This window comes from Pleuronectes platessa, chromosome 11 (assembly GCF_947347685.1).
Source record: "Pleuronectes platessa chromosome 11, fPlePla1.1, whole genome shotgun sequence".
In the NCBI taxonomy this organism is placed as follows: domain Eukaryota; kingdom Metazoa; phylum Chordata; class Actinopteri; order Pleuronectiformes; family Pleuronectidae; genus Pleuronectes; species Pleuronectes platessa.
The window spans coordinates 26,375,586-26,394,044 of NC_070636.1; the positions used below are offsets into that span (position 1 = coordinate 26,375,586).

The window sequence follows — 18,459 nt, forward strand, 5'->3', positions numbered from 1 at the left end:
TCAAAGTATCGGCACAGAGGTACAGTGGACAATGGGAGTGCGAGATCTAAAACATCTCTCTGAATTCTGTGTTATGTTGTTTTTGTTGAGTCTGGTCCAGTTAGTTTGCCCCCCTAATAGATTTTATCACCAGCCGCCACTGGTCTCTACATGTTTCAGAAAAAACTAAACATTACAAAATTCCTCATGTAGGACTGTTGTATTTGGCTTTGACCATGTAGCGGCCGCGCCGCGCACCGCTATTCTCATTTCTCCGCGCCGGTCAGTCGGTGATGGAGTGTTAGGGTTGCCATCATTAAGGGTTTAAATAACCAGGCACCGATATCCTGGTTTCACGGAATAATAAGACACGCAGCCGTCATCGGTGTTTACCGGAACCGGAAGTGATTAAAAAAATAAAGCATAGACTTCAGAATAAGGGCACATATTAATAACTGTTTAAATAATCGTGATTATGATTTTTTCCATAATCGAGCAGCCCTAATTATTATTATAACTAATCTCGATATATCTGGTTATGGTAACATAATTAAGTTTTCTTTCCATTACATATTAAAAACAAAAGATGGAATATTTCATTTCTTCTTTATTACAATGGTTCTGACTTCAACCACACGAAATACAATCAAACATCAACCAATACCAGTGTATGACAGACAGAAATGATCAAAGCATATAAAACTTTTAAGAGGATGGAAGGAGGAGTATAGACTGGTTGATGTTTAGATGATGGTTTTCTTGGGTCTGCCTCTAGATTTTTTGGCTAGTCCAGGTGAGGTCTGGGTCCCCATCTCCACAAGACTGGATTTAGGGTCACCCTGTTTTCCACTGTTGGGCACCTTTCTTGGTCTAGGATTCTTCTTGGGACTCTTCACCTTATTCACTTAAAAAAAAAAAAAAAAAAAAGACACTAATTACAAAAATGACATCTTTTTTAAATTTATATATTTCAACTTGTGTCTTGGCCTACCACAAAGTCGTCAATTTAAGACTATTTCACTCCAAAGATATCATAAATACATTTATATATACACATCATATCATAATAGCATAACAATGCAAATACACCCTTTAAAAAGCATTAGGATTAGACAATATTAAATTATTCTAAAGTAAACTACACACAACCAAAGCAATATATGAAAATGACTTTCTGGCTTTGTTAACCAAAATGGATCCCAGTGGTAAATTGGATGGGATGGTCATGATTTAGATGAGCTTTTAGGTTTGCATTCTGTAAGGCTGGTACTGTAGCGCTCCATCTAAGATTGAGTTACTGGATAAACGGGCCACTGCTTCTTCTGCAACAATGAAGTTAAAACACTGCGTTGCGTCATAATCTGAGGAAAGAACATCTGTCTGCAGAAGTTTGTGTGTGTGTGTGTGAGAGAGTGTGAAAGCGCGTCTGCTCGTCTCTGTCCCTCTTCACACACAAACTGATACTCACATATATTTAGCTATTAATCAATGATGTTGGATCATGATTCCAGATTGTTTCAGTCGCTTTTACTCTGATGTCCTGACTATGCGCGTCCAATATGTCTCATGTTGTGTAGCATATTTAAACATGTTTTCCATAAACTCTAGATTAAATCAAACGAAGTGTCACATTTGGCCTTTTGACTTTAAAGGAATTGTTCACCGAAAATGAAGAGCTGGTGTCATCCAACTTTTCGTAAGCCCAGACATTCAGATTCGACTTGAAACGGCGTCATTTACACCATGTTTTTAGGCTAAACGTCTTATGATATCCTCCTTCGGAACTGCATGCGCATTAGTGCACATCAGTGCTTCCGCTAACATTGCTACTTCCAGTGGCAGCCATTTAGGCTTAAAATATGGTGTTAATGACGCTTTTTCGGGTCAAATTTGAATGTAGGGCTAACAATCACTTGGATGACCCAACAGGAGCAGTATGGAGACATTTAGTGTTTTATTTGTTGTTGTTTTTTAACATTTGAAGAATTGAACCCCAGTTACGTCAATTATTTTTGATTTGGCTGCAACGCTGTTTACTCCCTGACAGAAGGGGACTCAAACACATTTTTCTGGGAACTATCCTTTTAATTACTCGACAATAAAGCGGACCAAACCATGAAAGAACCCGACCCACACATCTTGTTTCTGCAGTGGAAAAGGAATAAAGATTAACAGCAATTAGACAACATGATGTCTGATCATACCTTCTTTCTTTGCGACTTTCTTTTTCTTTGTGGAACTTCCATCCGTCTCACTCTCCTCATCTGCTTTTTTTCTCTTGGCCGTCTTCTGGAAGAAGAGGAAAGAATTAGGTGGTGACCGTGTGAATACTATATGTCCACATTAAAACATATACCTAAGTTGGTCATGTACCATTTGGTGCTGCACCTGCTCTCAGAAAACTAGATTCATTTAAAAGCATGTATTTTGATCCGTTAAGAGTTAAATGTGTTTTTTCCCAGTTAAAACATCAGATCACTTGTTCAACTGCTTTGGACACAACAAACAAACACTGGCTTCCTTAAATTGTTTACATAAAGTTAGTTTTAACTGTGGGTTCAACAAAAGTGAAGTTTTCCTAGAAAGACATGAAAGAGTTTCCACACATTTTATACATCAACTCTAATTTTTTCAAAATTTGTTTTTTTTACGACAATAAAGAAAACTGACATTTTATTGCTATTTTACAATGTTACAATAAAGGAAAACACCAAACTCAATGAAAAGGAGAACAAAATAGATTGGCATGTGTAGGCCTACTTTGAAATAAATTAAACACAGAACTCTGCTTTTTCGCTCATCTCCAGCTTGGTACTTTTCAGCAAGTGCTGTGTGCTTGTTCTGGAAATGTCTTCAACATAATTGTTTTTGTTGTTTGCTAATTTTTCGCCACATATCAAGCATCCAGGTAAGCTAGCATCGTTTGCAGTGAAAGCAAATTAATCTTTCCACGCAGAATTAAACTATTTTCCACCCGGACTTTTCTTTATTGGGATTTATCCATGGTTAGCCTACCGAGGCTTGAGATCGGAAACTCAAGATTAGCCACCCGCAGAAAGACGTAATAGGATGTGACGCATATTTTAGGTGACCAAATATTAAAACAAAAAGTGAGAGCAGGTCAAACTGGAGGCAGTCACAGAAACTGAAGCTTGGTACAAACCAACTGCAGCATCTGCTCTGATCAAGAAGCTGTGGCGCTGATCTCTGAGCAACTGTGACCAGAGAAACTCTGGGTTTTCACTGTTTCCACTGTTAAGAAGCAGCCGATCAGTCATTCACCGGCTGATTCACGTGAATGAGCTCTGATCTCACTGTGTGTGTCTCTCTGAGCGAGTGAGTGGGGGTGGGGCCCCGGGGCCTGTGTGCGCGCGTGAGCCCTGACTTAGGTGTTGCGGGAAAGAGAAGTGAATTTGTTGTTACGGTGATGACTGTGGTGTGACGCGGATATGCAAAGAGAGTACTTGAGGCTAATGAAGTACAGTACAGCTAATGCTGAAAGTAGTCAGGCATTAACTGTTATATAAGCTTGGTTTCCAGCCCAACAGTGCTAACGCCCCTGTATGTTGCAGCTACTGTTGTGGAGGGCAAATAAAGTCGCTGCGTTCCATGCGATAAAAAACATAAACAAATATTTCCTCATCCTTCTTTAGCAGGAAGGTCTGGACGGCTGGACACGGCCAGACAACGGGCCAAACTACCAGTGGAACCCATACTTCATGCATGAGTATTGTTAAGGGCCCAAGGAAGATGTATTTTGTGCATCGCGGGAAGAATAAACTTGTCACTTCCTGCTTCCGTCATGCATCACTGGACCTCGCCCGCGAATCACACATTACGATCCATGCCATCAAGTTTACACCACATCATGAAAATGTCATGTAAATCGAATTAAAGTTGCTCTGATGAAGCCTGACAAATTAGGGGCCGATGGAGAATGTACAGTGGAACTTTATTTGCACGCTGATCAGTAGGTATCTACGCTATCACTATCACTACATATAGACTATTAGATCTGTTCACCTGATCAAAGGTGAGAATTTTGGTGCCAATGTCCCACAGTGAATCAGTATGTGGGCGCTTTGACCCTTTGGTTAATATTGACATATGGAGCTGTTTAAGATTGGACTATGATCACGTGAAGGAATATTGGTGCTGATTGGACAATGCACAGTGGAGTTAAGATAACTTTGTCTCCTTTGGCAAAGAACCAACCTTTTCCGCACCTCAATGTTCAAACCAAGTGGCAGCTTGGTTTGTGGGAGCTGGGTCTGACCTCTGACCTCAAACTTGAGGTGTGTAAACACAGGCCCACCTACACCTGCTACTCGCCACAGCACCTGTCTGCGCCGAGAATTAGCTGCCAACACAGTTAGTTTTGATAATCTGAGATAAAATTCATGTTTAATAATATGAAAAGCCAGTGGTGTCCACATATTTCAGAGTTTAAGTTAGTGTGTGAGCTGAGAGTGTAATATATTTTTTAACACTGTTTTAATCTGCAGAACTTGGATATGTCAGAACAGATGTTAGCTGCTTCATGAACTGTGCTTCATGAACTGTGATGAATTATTTGCTTCTGGACTGACTGTTAAACTACACACTGTTATAAACATATCAAATCTAAGAGCAGCTTGTGTTCCTCCAGTCTTTGGACTTTACTCTTATAGTAAATATACGACTGCATTAAGAGTTGCAAGATTAATATAAAATACAACTTTTGTGCTTTCTCAATTCTAACATTTCTACTGTAAATTATAATTAATAAATATTAAGTACTAGACTATTTTTGTTGAAATTTAAATTAATGTAGTTTAATGTGCAATAAAGTCATCTATGAAACTCGGTTTTATTACTCATGATTGTAATGGGCAGAGCTGGTAAAAACTCACAGCAGTAACATGCACACTCTAATATATAATTAATTATGTTATTATATTCAGTTGGGCCACCAGAACTCTGATAAGGACAATACCTAGCGGATGAGACTACAAGCAACCGTGGGTTATTTTGTTTGACGGAGTATGTGATGGGAGAAATTGGCGTTTTTTTTTAAAATGGCATCCTATGGAGCCAGAGATTGTTTGAAGCCACTCTGAGCTAGCCCCTGCTGGATTACACTTTTAAGCACCTTCTCATAGGCTTCTTCTTTTGGAGCCGGAAGCTAGGTCCATCTTTTATAAACAGTTTATGGTTTACACGGTTTGAGGAAAAGTCACAATTCTGATCATGAAGTATTATGAAGGTCTTATGACTTGTCTGTGCACATTTGAGCTGAATATGGTAAACGAGCCAGGAGCAGTGCTATTGCCAGTATCAAAGATTTTTCCCTACACCCAAGTTGTTGTCTATCTCAGTGTGTGTGTGCGGACCTGAGCAGGAAGTGATACAGCTCCGTTGGCCGGAGCGAACTTAAGCTTGCCATCATCTTCAGACTGGATGTCCTTCAGTCCGCACAGCAGGATGGAGCGCAGCTTCTCGTAGGGTGGTTTGTCTTGGTATCCCAGGGATTTAATCTCCTCCATGAACTTCTCAATTTCATCTGCAGCTCAACAGAACAACACAGTGATGCACTGGTTCATTATAAACTGAAATCTGACTATTAGCTACTTGCTTCTATGTCAGTATCAGAAACAATAGACACGCTCATACAGTTCAGGTATGTCTGTTAGATATTTTCTGTCTATTTTGATGGCTGTGGATTTAGAGTTAGTGTTGATTTGTGACACATTTCCAATTAGCTAGTGAAGTTCTTTAGAGCATGATTAATTATGGAAGACTAAGTAAATAACCCTGACTGGCCCTGAACATTTCTCTATTCATGTTACTCTTCATGTGTTTGTGTCTGAACACCGTCTTCGCCATAATGTGTAGGGCAAGTCGCAGCATAGTTGTAAATTTTTTTCTTTTAGATTTGACACAAACACAGATGGAGATGTAACCAACAGTTCAGATGTGCTCAACAGAGCAGAAGGAAGGAGGTGGGATGCTTGTTTTTGTCTCCTCTGCCTGAACTGACACACTGCCTGCAGGTCAAAATGCCAACATTAAAATGGCAACTGTCACCACAGCAAGACAACAAATGTTCAAAGTCACCTTTTATAGCCACAGCAAACAGTGTTTACTGCAGTGTGCGCTATTGGAATTATCATGCAATTGAGAACCAAGTAGGTCTGAAAGATTATAATAAGATCACACTGCAGATAAATGAATGTTGTCGTTTACTTAAGTATTACTAAAGCCTTTGTGTGTGTGTGCATGTTTGTTGAGTATGGTGAGGTGCTTCGGTCTTAAGCTTTTCTGATTAATGCTGCTGGGGTATGAGTTTGACCCAGTTGTCTGTTGAGTTATCAGCTTGGAAGAGACACAATCAGACAGCTCGAAAAAACAAACAGTACTTAACTGCCGGGCCATTCATTTGATTAGCAGTGATTTTTTACTTGTTCTATTAATGGCAATGACAGATCTACACTCAATCTTGTACTTGCCTCCAGTGTGTGTGTGTGTGTGCGTGTGTGTGTGTGTGTGTGTGTGTCACCTGGCTTGTCTTGAGCAGAGAAACACTTGTTCATAAACTGTGAGATGTTTTCTTGACACCTGTAAAACAGAAAGATGGAAACCTGACATTTTTATTTACAATTTTAAAAACTGCTTTTGTGGAGGTGTCTCAATGAGCCCCTTCAGGTGAACCAGGGAGAGCTGATTGGCACAGCTGAGGGTAGTTGGCCAATACCAATTTCAGTGTTTATCACCTGAAAAAAGCCTGGTCAAACACACACAGCTGATGATGTCCTTTATGAATATCTCAACCACCATTTCTTATGTACAATGGTCCTGCTACTGCAGCACACAACAGAACCAGTCAGAGAGGGAGTGTGTAGTGAATGCAGGTGCCACTCTTTCACCTAAGTTTGGAGTCTCTGACGTAGTTGGGGTCCTGCAGCTTGTCCTCCCAGGGCAGCCGACCACACAACCACTGAACCATGCAGTAGCACAGGATCTCCAGATCGCTCCGCCTACATGCAGCTGGAGGCAACAACCAAATCAGCAGCAGCGTACACCATCTTCACTTTCATTTTTGACCTTACATTAGTAGCAAAGCCAATTTTTGGAGAGGAACACATGATCTAAATCTAGAGGTTAGGGTTAGTTAGGGTAATACAACTGTAGTTTAAAAAATGTAAAACTTTTTGGGGAAATTTTCTTCTTTCCAAAAATTAAATTAGAATATTATTCTCATTGCTGTGTTGGTAATGGCATCAGCTCTGTACTGTACATATAAAACAGTACAGAGCTATAAAACATTTTTCTTAAACTTCTTATACTTTGAGGAGATATACCGGACATAAAATACTACAAGATTCAGCTTCTAGGTAGAGGTAAGAACGTTAAAACCTATGTGACCTTCCTCTTACAATCAAAGATCTAGCTACCTTGCCTGTATTATCATTAAATGGGCACATTAAACTACTAGTAACCCTGATACCTACATGCTCCTTTATGGGCGTCGATGCTCGTGAACTCAATGGTACCATCATGACATCTCTTGGGGTCTTCCTTGTACTCTTTGAGGACACCATCAGGAGAGTACCTGTACGCCAGCCCATAATCTACTAAGTAAACCTACAGTTCACAAAAACAGAAAGTCAGGCATGCATACAGACATACGCAAACCAAGAGCAACGTCACATTTAACACTAATACATTTACACAAATACATCTAGAAGGTTTCCAGGAATCACACTAAACAATGGTCTCATCTTTAGTCAGAGATAGACAGGATGTTTAAATTCTCTCAGCACAAAGTTAAAAGCAGGAGCAGCAGATGATTCCAGCCTTTTGCATTATAGTGATACCCTACACTTGGTAACTGGCTTTAATAAAGAATCATACTGTAATAAAATCAAACGGACATTCCAGTAAAGCTTCAGAAACAGCATAACTACAAACATGCACAATATTTAAATCCAGAGGGAAAACTTTTTAAAATGTATTAATCGTTCCTTAATAATACCAACAATTATATATTAATGATTTTCAAATTAAATAGCCTATATACCCCTGCCCTCACCTTGTTTGCTAGGCTCCTCCTCAACAAATGGATATAATGATCTTAGAACACAATCCCCTCCCAGCCTTTATGGAACAGAACTGGGGTTAGATGAGCGCCTTATTTTTTTTACATTAGAAAATACAGAAGAACATTACCCCTAAATGGAAACCCAATGTGATTTTAATCATTGTGCTTTGACTTCGACTGACCTGGTTGGGATCAGTGTCGCTCAACATGAGGTTAGATGCTTTAATGTCAGCGTGCACATACTCATGTTCATGGATATACTCCAAAATATCCAGCTAAACAAGAGAAAGAAAGCAAAATATTTTATATGAAATGTTAGTGCAAAGTACGTATTTGGTGTTTGTTATTTTGATTCTCTAGTGTTTACAAAAAAGGTATTAACATTTGTTCTGTATATCTATAAGAAAGAGGCATGTTACACACAGAAAGCATCACAAAAAAATGTAATTGGATCTGCTCTACCATGACTGGATGTGTCCTGCTCGCATTGTGACAGGATCCCAGCCAAGTGTGAATGACATCTGTACAGTTTGGACATTCTTATTCTTAGGAAATTTGAGCTGTCAATTGTCACTTTCTCCCTTTCTCAACTACTATTTCAAGATGCCCATCAAAAAGCGACAGAGGAGTTCGGTCTCTTCGTCGGTCTACGACAGGGCTGGGCAATTAACCGAAAATTGATCGAAACCAACATTCATAGCCTGTAACAGACTTCATTTTGCTCATGTTGGTTAATTCGGTTATTACTTTCCCCAATGCGTGCATTCACGAACTGTTGAGTTTCTGCTATGCTCATTTTGCAGCGGTGGCCTTGGGACCTTTTACCGTGCCATATTACTCTACCGCATGTCCTCCCTCCTCACTCCCCTGCTGATCTGTGCTCACTTAACACTCAACAGAGGTTATTAGGACGCGTACAGTTCTTGAAGTTGTATTTGTATTCGTCTGATTCACTCCAGAGTTTGAGACATGCATTTAAAAAACATTGAAAAAAACATCATGAGACGTAACGTGACAGATCGTTATAGTGGTAAAAGTTTGAAATAATCGCAATATTGATCTGAAGTCTTATAGCCCAGTCCTAGTCTATGACATACTTGTGTCAGATGACGGTCCTGTGACCAGAGCATCCTGCTTGCAAGCATCTTCTCTTGTTCTGATTGGTTAGTTACAGTACGACTAATGTTACCATAGCAATGCCTTAAAGTAATTCACTGACTGTCAGACAGTGAAGCTTACGTACTCGTCACACAATACAGTTATTTGCATTAATGCAATGTGGAAGAAACTATAGCGGCTGACAACCAATACTTCAGTAAATGGAAACAACACTGTTTCCCTTGTGGCTTTACTGTGCAGAGTGATTATTTTAGAGAGGAGGATTACTGGCTGAAGCGATCAAGTTGCTGTGTTGTACATGTTGTGGAAACACCAGGGGGAAGCCAACAGGAGAGGAGAGAGAGAAATACTGGCTGAAGTAACTACAACTGCTGCGGTGATTGGTGAACAGGTTGTTGAAGAACCGGAGAAGCCAGCGCCGTAGTGTGTGGGTCCCCAAACAAATCCAGAAGAGCAAACAGCTAAGGGAGGGTCACCGGCTCCTACAGGAGCATTTTCTGGGTGATGGTCAATCCAGCGGTACTTGAGGCTGAGCAGTGACTGGTTTGATCACTCGCTAGCTTGGGCTGGTGCAGGAACAATTCTCAGCGCTGATTGAATGACGTGTCACCGTCTCACGCGAATTTGATGTCCGAGTTCAAATATTTCAACTCGATCGTCGGCCGCGTTTGAAACATCAAACCCCCAAATGACACCTAGGGCTCTTGCAGAAAATTTAGAGGTGACTTTGCATTGACTTTTTACGTAATCTCGGCGCACATCAAATTCGCGCCTTGTTTGGTTAAACACACCTTTGTTGTCATCATTAAATAGCGAGTTAATTCCTGTGTTAGCCATTTGCGGGCACAACACCTTTTCAAATGAATAGTCCCAAGAGGCCTTTGACCTTTAATTACATTAACCTGTTTTGTGCCACACTTTAATGCGTTCCCTCTCGTTTGCAGTGCTCAAGCAAAATGAAACCATCTGATCATAGAATAACCAACCAGACAAAGACCAAGCTGCAGAACCAGTTTTCTGGGGAACCTCTTTCCACATTCTTCAAACTTTTTCTGCAGGTCTGTGCCAAGCCTGTCAATAACCATGAACCTGTACCTGGGAAGCACAAAGAGGATGTGTTTAATATTTGTGAAGCGTCAGATAAAAAAGCAGTACTGCACTGCTCACTGTTGGGATGATTAAACCATGATTACTCCTTTTTAATTGTTTATGAAAGGCAGTAGAGTCTTCACGATCAGTTTTCACTAACAATGAGAAATCATGTTTAATATACCTATCAAGTTATTTATTTTACTAAACACATGTAAATCATTATATCTCTTACTACAGTTCTTGGCTTGGTTTATTGTCATCCATTACTTTACTAAATTAAATCTTATATTTCACTTTGTAGACATATGGTAATGTAATGTATTTGATTTCTCATTTATACATGGCTACTTTGTAAAATATTTTTGGGGTTCAAACTGAATATTTTGTATCTGGTGAAACAGCAGAACAGTAAGAGGCTCATTTACATTTAACTTCTGAAATCTGATCAGGAATGGTTATGTGAGATTTTCTTACCTTTTCCCTCCTCTCTCATGCAGACCTGAGCCCCAGTACCTGGGAACTCCCACATGTTTCAGTTTGTGAGATCTCATCCAACTTTGGACTGCAAGACAAGAGAAAATACTGAATCTCTCCATCAAATCAGTGGGGCTACAGACATTTCCTGTGTACAAGGTATCTGGTGTAAGTGGGTGATGGCTGTGTTGCTTACAGTAATAAGAGTAAATTTCTGTGGGGGGATCCGGGCAGTGAGGCTGCAATCTAATCTACTTCTGGGACAAATATATTTACCAACAACACAAGATTCCAACATGAATAAAATATGAGCCTTTGGCTCCTTAGTAATATAACAGTTAATTGTCAGGGGAGATTGACATTTGGATTGTTATTAAATAAAATTCAAAGCTGTGGCCTGGGGGCCAACAGCGCTTCCACCAAATGCTTTCGTTCCTCTGTAGGGTCCCCTACGCCTCTCCTACAAGACTGTCTTTTTTAATTAAGAAAGTTAGCTTTCATTTATTTGTTTGCCCTGGTAGTTAGAGAGACTGTTGTGCTATTATTATAAGGCTAACTTTGGTTTAGTGGCGTCCTTCTCTTCCAACTAAACCTTGGTAAAGAAGATGATGTCTAATAACAATCGTCAACTCGTGTTTATATAAGAATAAATATATAAAAGAAAGAAAGTTTGCTGCACTTATACAGTTGCAATCAGAAATATTCAACCCCCCAAAGATTTTAAGGATTTATCAATTAAAGTTGACAGAATCTTGCTCTTTGAGCTCTTTGAGCAAGATTCTGCTTCGGATGACTTCTTTATGAGTTGAGTGATACAGAAAATCAACACGGAAAATGCATGATGTAGTATTTGTGTGCAGCAGTATATTTTGTTAAGATAGCCATGTTACAATAAGTCAACCCCTATATAATATCGTTGTTTTTCAAGCTGTCTGACAGTTTTTTTGTTCTTAAGTTGAGTTGAAACATTATTAAGCCTTTGGGAACTCTATACTGATCCTTCATTTGCTTCAGCTGTGATGCATATATAAACCCCACCCATGAAGGTATTCAAGGTGAGTTGCAATCATGGGAAAGACAAAGGAGCTTCCACAAAAGCTGAGCGAGGAGATTATTCCATCACACCTGAAAGGCCTTTGGTAGAAGAAGATTTCCCCAAAAAATGATATTCCAAGAGACACAATGCGGAACATCAGTTTTAAGGAAGTTTAAAACTGATGGAGCAGCTTCAAACCTGCCTGGCCATGGAAGAAAGCTCAACATTTCATCAAGGACCCTCAGCAACTTAGTCAGAACAACTCAGATAAACCCCTGTGTGACTGCAAGACACCTACAGGATGACCTGATGAAGGCTGGTACAAGTGCATCAGTGGCAACTATAAGACGATGCGCCACAAAGTACTGAAGCTGGGGGGTTGAATAATACTGCACATGCACATGTGTTGAAAGAGTTACATTTTTCATTTGAACTTCAAAGTTAAATCAACTTCTGTTGCCAAAATAACTAAAATACGCATCGATAAATATCTTTTGTTGTTTGATGAGGTTTTTTTGTCATTTATTGTCATTATCTGTCATCCACATCACTATAATGTCTATTGAGGTGAGGGGGTCGAATATTTCTGATTGCAACTGTATATTGCACTTACATCTAACACTTGTAATTTTGCTTTTTTAAAGCTAATTGTACATGATTCTTGCTATTCTGGGTTTGTACCTTCATGGTTGAATGCACTTATTGGAAGTCGCTTTGGATAAACGCGTCAGCTAAATGATATGTAATGTCATGTTAAACTTCAACAGGGGTCTGTGAGTGTGTGTTCCAGTACTTAAATATTTGTGAGGACCATTTTAAGCATAGACCCTAGAAAGTAAGGACTTTTTTGAGTGTGAGGACATTACTGGGGCCGTTCCTCATTTATTAATGGGCTGTTAAGACAGTTAAGACTTGGGTAAGGTTTGGGTTTGGCATTTAGATGGATGGTTAAGGTTAGGGAAAGGGACTATGGATAGACTATACCGATAAGTGTCCTCAATAAGATAGAAGTACAAACTTGTGTGTGTGTGTGTGTGTTTGTGTATAAAGAATTATAATTTGGCTTACTCAGCTCAGGCTTAGCAGCTCGCATGTAAAACTTGAGCTCTGAGAACAGAGGTCCGTTTTCACTGGGCTCCTGTGGACGAAAGACAAAGTACATTTATGTATACATTCATTTTAACAACCCATAACTGGTACTTACATAGACCAACAGATCAATCATCTCATATCTTTTTGTAAAGGCTGCACATGGATACACTGTAAAGACTGAATACAACAGTATATGGGGTTGCTATATATGTGAATGGATATGGTTAGTGATATACAGTGCCTTGCATAAGTATTCACCCCCTTTGGACTTTTCTACATTTTGTCATGGTATAACCACAGATTAAAATTTATTTCATCGTGAGTTTATGTAATGGACCAACACAAAATAGTGCATCATTTGGAAGTGGGGGGAAATATTACATGGATTTCACAATTATTTACAAATACAAATCTGAAAAGTGTTGAGTGCATATGTATTCACCCCCTTTACTGTGAAACCCCTAACAAAGATCTGGTGCGACCAATTGCATTCACAAGTCACATTTGCAAGTCACATAATTAGTAAATAGGGTCCACCTGTCTGCAATTTAATCTCAGTATAAATACACCTGTTCTGTGACGGACTCAGAGTTTGTTGGAGATCATTACTGAACAAACAGCATCATGAAGACCAAGGAGCTCACCAAACAGGTCAGGGATAAAGTTGTGGAGAAATATGAAGCAGGGTTAGGTTATAAAAAAATATCCAGAGCTTTGAACATCTCTCTGAGCACCATAAAATCCATCATAAGAAAATGGAAAGAATATGGCACAACCGCAAACCTACCAAGAGGAGGCCGTCCACCCAAACTGAAGAGTCGGACAAGGAGAAAATTAATCAGAAGCAACCAGGAGGCCCATGGTTACTCTGGAGGAGTTGCAGAGATCCACAGCTGAGGTGGGAGAATCTGTCCACAGGACAACTATTAGTCGTCTACTCCACAAATCTGGCCTTTATGGAAGAGTGGCAAGAAGAAAGCCATTGTTGAAAGGGATCCATAAAAAATCCCGTTTGGAGTTTGCCAGAAGCCATGTGGGAGACACAGCAAACATGTGGAAGAAGGTGCTCTGGTCAGATGAGACCAAAATTGAACTTTTTGGCCTAAATGCAAAACGCTATGTGTGGCGAAAACCCAACACTGCCCATCACCCTGAGCACACCATCCCAACAGTGAAACATGGTGGTGGTAGCATCATGCTGTGGGGATGCTTCTCTTCAGCAGGTACAGGGAAACTGGTCAGAATAGAGGGAAAGATGGATGGAGCCAAATACAGGGAAATCCTTGAAGAAAATCTGATGCAGTCTGCAAAAGACTTGAGACTGGGGCGGAGGTTCATCTTCCAGCAGGACAATGACCCTAAACATACAGCCAGAGCTACAAAGGAATGGTTTGGATTAAAGAATGTTAATGTCTTAAAATGGCCCAGTCAAAGCCCAGACCTCAATCCAACAGAGAATCTATGGCAAGACTTGAAGATTGCAGTTCACAGACGGTCTCCATCCAATCTGACTGAGCTTCATCTTTTCTGCCAAGAAGAATGGACAAACCTTTCCATCTCTAGATGTGCAAAGCTGGTAGAGACATACCCCAAAAGACTTGCAGCTGTAATTGCAGCGAAAGGGGGTTCTACCAAGTATTGACACAGGGGGGTGAATACTTATGCACCCAACAGATGTCAACTTTTTTGTTCTCATTATTGTTTGTGTCACAATAAAATTTATTTTGCACCTCCAAAGTACTATGCATGTTTTGTTGATCAAACGGGAAAAACTTTATTTAAGTCTATTTGAATTCCAGTTAGTAACAGTATATAATGGGAAAAAGTCCAAGGGGGGTGAATACTTATGCAAGGCACTGTATATAATGATATCAAAATCTATTGGAATAGGGGCGGTGCGCCTCGGCTGGTGCCTAAAACAAAGCATTGCGAAGACCCACGGTGGTTGTTGACGCGATGTGATTCTGTGCAGAAACTGTGTACTGTAAATTGTGTCAAAAGCATGTTTCATGTTCCACTATTAAAAGTGGAATGTAAATGTAGAATCCTCAGACAGACAGTCACATGTGAGGGAACCCTCTCCGAGGATGTACAGAGGTTTAATAGATGCAGCGTGTAGCTGAACATATCATCAAAATAACGAAACAGTTCTGAACATAATGGATAGATGTCATAATATCATACGAGCTCTCTAATTTTGCCTTATACTCACTTGAGCTGTTGCGTTAATGCATTCTACTGTGTGATTGCGCTAACCATCTAGGCAGAACTCACAATTTTAGCTTGTTTTGGCAACAATGAAGTTATTTTTCTCACGCGAAAACTTATCACTCACTCTTTAGTCTATGTACACGTCACTCGGAATCTGTTGCGTTTGATTGAATAATTTATGTGGGAAACAGTAATATATATATATCTTTGTCACACAGTCCTACTATTGTTTAAACTGACTTAACATGACTTAACAGTGTGTTCATGAGCTAAGCTTTAGGACTATTCACGTGTGTGGTTTAAGTTTGAATCATTTAGTGAACTGCTGTTATTTTTTCATACATGGCTATTTCAAAAATCTGTTAAGCAATCGACACAATCTTCAAACCCAATTTCAACAAATAAAAGCCCTATAATACAGTTGGATATAAATCATTTTTAGTAACAAAATTAACATTATACTTTGTCTTTGAAAAAACAAATTGGCCAAACAGTGATGCTGTGAATATTGTTGCAATGAAAGAGATCAGCAACCATTCTGGGTCAGTAAAAAATTACCGGATTCACACACACATTCACTCTGATGGGTTTTAATCTTTATAAAGCATGAGCCAGCCACACTGGTTCAACTAAATCAAACACTCCTGTAAGGGTATGACTTACTCTGATTACAGTACATCGTAAATCTTCAATCTGACCACTTGTGGGGCCCTGTAGTGCAAATCCACTGTATCCAGTCAACTAACTTTTGCTTTCCCCCCCAATTTTTACAAACATCAAACATTTCAAAACTGATTTGCAAACATCATAAAACAAAAACTACTGTAAACAACAGTGAAAACCAAGAGTCACTTAAGGAAGTGAGTTGTGGGAAGTGTACATTTGATGTGTATGAAAGAAAAAAACTTTTAGCAACGCAATATCAGTTCATGTTTAGAGTCTTACCACTTTGATGACATAGCGAGCATTAGCACTCACAGATTTTGCAGAATTTTCATCAGCTGGAGAAAAAGAAAATAATGTCATCATTAACTAGTACTTGACTACATGTCAGCCTCATTTTGGTTAATTTTTTAAGGTTAACACATTTATCTGAATCCTGTTTCATATCTTAGATACATGGTGTGCTTTTTTTAAGCACAGACTCAACTATAAGTTACAACCAAATGTTTGTTCTATTTATTGACAATATAATTTTGTCAATTAAACAAAACTGCCAGGAACCTTGAATACAATAAAAATGAAACAGATGCCTAAGACTATTTAAAATCCTTGAGGATAAACCCTTAAATTATACAATTGTTGAATGCTGACAAAAAAATGCTTGACAGAAAAAAAAGTTTAGATATACATTACTTTTATAACAAACATACATCATCTGTAGTGAAAGCCCCCCCAACAGCATTATCAACTATTATTTTCAGCTTGTCTCTCCATAATACAGTATTACATTATATACAAAGTTGTGCTACTATTAATAAAAAAGGATGCTGTGTTTATTGATGAACGGGTTTCAGAGGTGAGTTAAATATGATCAATGATTGTGTCCCGAGTTCAGGCATTACGTTTGCCTGAAATAAACGGGTAAATGGAGCATACAAATGTAGTCACATCATCTATAGATGTCTTTTAGAATATATTGTTCAACTTTTGAACTTGATCATCAGTGTCCCATCTTTTCTTACCCAGATATAAGAGACCAAATCCCCCCTGGCCGATTGGAGTCCCTAGTTTCCAGGCCTTCTTCCCGGTGTCAGTCAACACTTCTCCTGGTGGGAACTCCTCTGCAAGTTTCCTCTTAGCTGGAGCGATTCGCTTCCCTGCAGCCTTGGCTTTGGGGGGCATCTGAAATGCAGTCATCTGTGTTACAGTGCTACTTCGTCACTTACAGCCTTAACTACTAACTTAAGTCTTTAAAATGGACGTGGTATCGTGTGTGATGCTTTCATTTACGAACGGATTACGAATTTAACTAACCACATCCACTCAGCGACATAAAAGTAAGTACAACTTACGAATTCAATACACACTTTTAATATGACCAGTGTGTTTACAGCAGATCTATCAACCGCCTTTCCTTTAAACAAAAAAGCGTTTGCGGTCAGGGTAGCTCTGTAAAGGCTAATGCTACGTTAGCTAGGTATTGGCCCAAGTGACGTTAGCTTCAGAGCTAACTGCGCTGTCTCGATAGTATCGATATCTGACTGTAACTGCTCCGTGACGACATTTCATAACAAACGCTTCTGAATCTCTGCGACACTTTCAATGCAGGCGATCATTTCATTAAATGAAAAGATGAACACACACACCTTCACTTTGATGTTTATCGCTGACTGCAGGCTGAATTGTACCACGACCAAACTTCCCGCAAAACAACCGAATCAGGAAATGGCGTCACGAGTCTTTGCTATTCTATTGGTCGATTAATTGCGTAAGCGTTTCTCCTTAAACGTAAATGCACGTAAACCACAACTGGTGGTGATGTAAAAAGTCGGGGCTAGTGAGCAAGGAACGAGCGTGTTTACCTTTATTTCCACTTACAGATTATACAAATAAAATATAAAAGTGATAGTTATAGTTGATCTATATATAAATGTATGTACATGTATAATAATATATATTATTATATTTTCAGACACTGAGCTGCTTGCCAGTTGCTGGTATGTGAATACATATTAATATCACACCAAAAAGTGGGCAGTGTCCTACAATCAGGGCTAGATTAACACAAAAGGGGGGTGAGGGGCAGAAATTAGCGTAGGGCCCCCAATTTTCCACCCAGCTCTCAAATTCGTTTGTATATGTAACAATGATTAATTAGGTTGTAGAAAGTTAAAAGTACTGTAATTGGTCTCTAATACATATATCTCTTGAAATCCTCTTCACGTCTTCACAGGAAGTTGGCCAAACATTTCACGGGACTGAAAGATGGCATCCTGTCTCTCACTAACTGACCTTTAATGCTTGCACATGATGAGAAACCTCACAGCGACCTGTCACTGAAAAGTTGACTTCTATCAGTTGGTAGATAGTGCATTCTCATATGTTTCTGGGGCATAGCTTTGACAAGAGAACCAATGGGAGTGGGTGTAATATATCAGCTGAATATTTCAGAGGCTGTTCTTGCTCACTTTTCCAGGTTGACCAACCTTAGCTCTAACTCCATTAAATAATGCTACAAAACTACTACATTTAAACTCGGGACCAAGTCACATTCTGTTCTTTTAGTGGTGCATGTGTATTAACAAATGAATCAGAACTGCTTCAAAGTTTACATGGTGAAAATGGTTGGTAATGCATCCCTGTATACTGCAGTCTTCAGTCAAACTCAATCGAGTCTCACTTACTGCTTACCTACCTTACTAAGGAGCTGACA

At 39.4% G+C, this 18,459-nt stretch overlaps 2 protein-coding genes across 3 annotated transcripts in view; one reads left to right on the plus strand and one right to left on the minus strand.

Moving 5' to 3' along the window:
- Positions 1-568: 568 nt before the first annotated feature.
- LOC128451156 (serine/threonine-protein kinase VRK1) lies at positions 569-17,512 on the minus strand. Of its 2 annotated transcripts, none has more exons than XM_053434936.1 (13): positions 17,393-17,512; positions 16,769-16,928; positions 16,029-16,084; positions 12,849-12,918; positions 10,745-10,832; positions 10,165-10,273; positions 8,242-8,334; positions 7,470-7,602; positions 6,885-7,005; positions 6,518-6,576; positions 5,352-5,521; positions 2,184-2,265; positions 569-883 (listed from the first exon to the last, which is right to left on the minus strand). In XM_053434936.1, the coding sequence occupies exons 2-13, from the start codon at positions 16,926-16,928 to the stop codon at positions 723-725; spliced, it is 1,302 nt and encodes a 433-aa protein (XP_053290911.1). In that variant the 5' UTR covers positions 17,393-17,512; the 3' UTR covers positions 569-722. The 2 variants fall into 2 exon arrangements, with proteins under 2 accessions (XP_053290911.1, XP_053290910.1); XM_053434935.1 differs by having other exon boundaries at positions 2,184-2,268.
- si:dkey-288a3.2 (protein phosphatase 1 regulatory subunit 37) overlaps positions 16,777-18,459 on the plus strand; it is a 96,933-nt gene continuing 95,250 nt past the window's right edge. The window contains exon 1 of the mRNA XM_053433794.1: positions 16,777-17,083. The gene's annotated coding sequence lies outside the window, so the exon portion shown is untranslated. The remainder of the gene's footprint in view (positions 17,084-18,459) is intronic.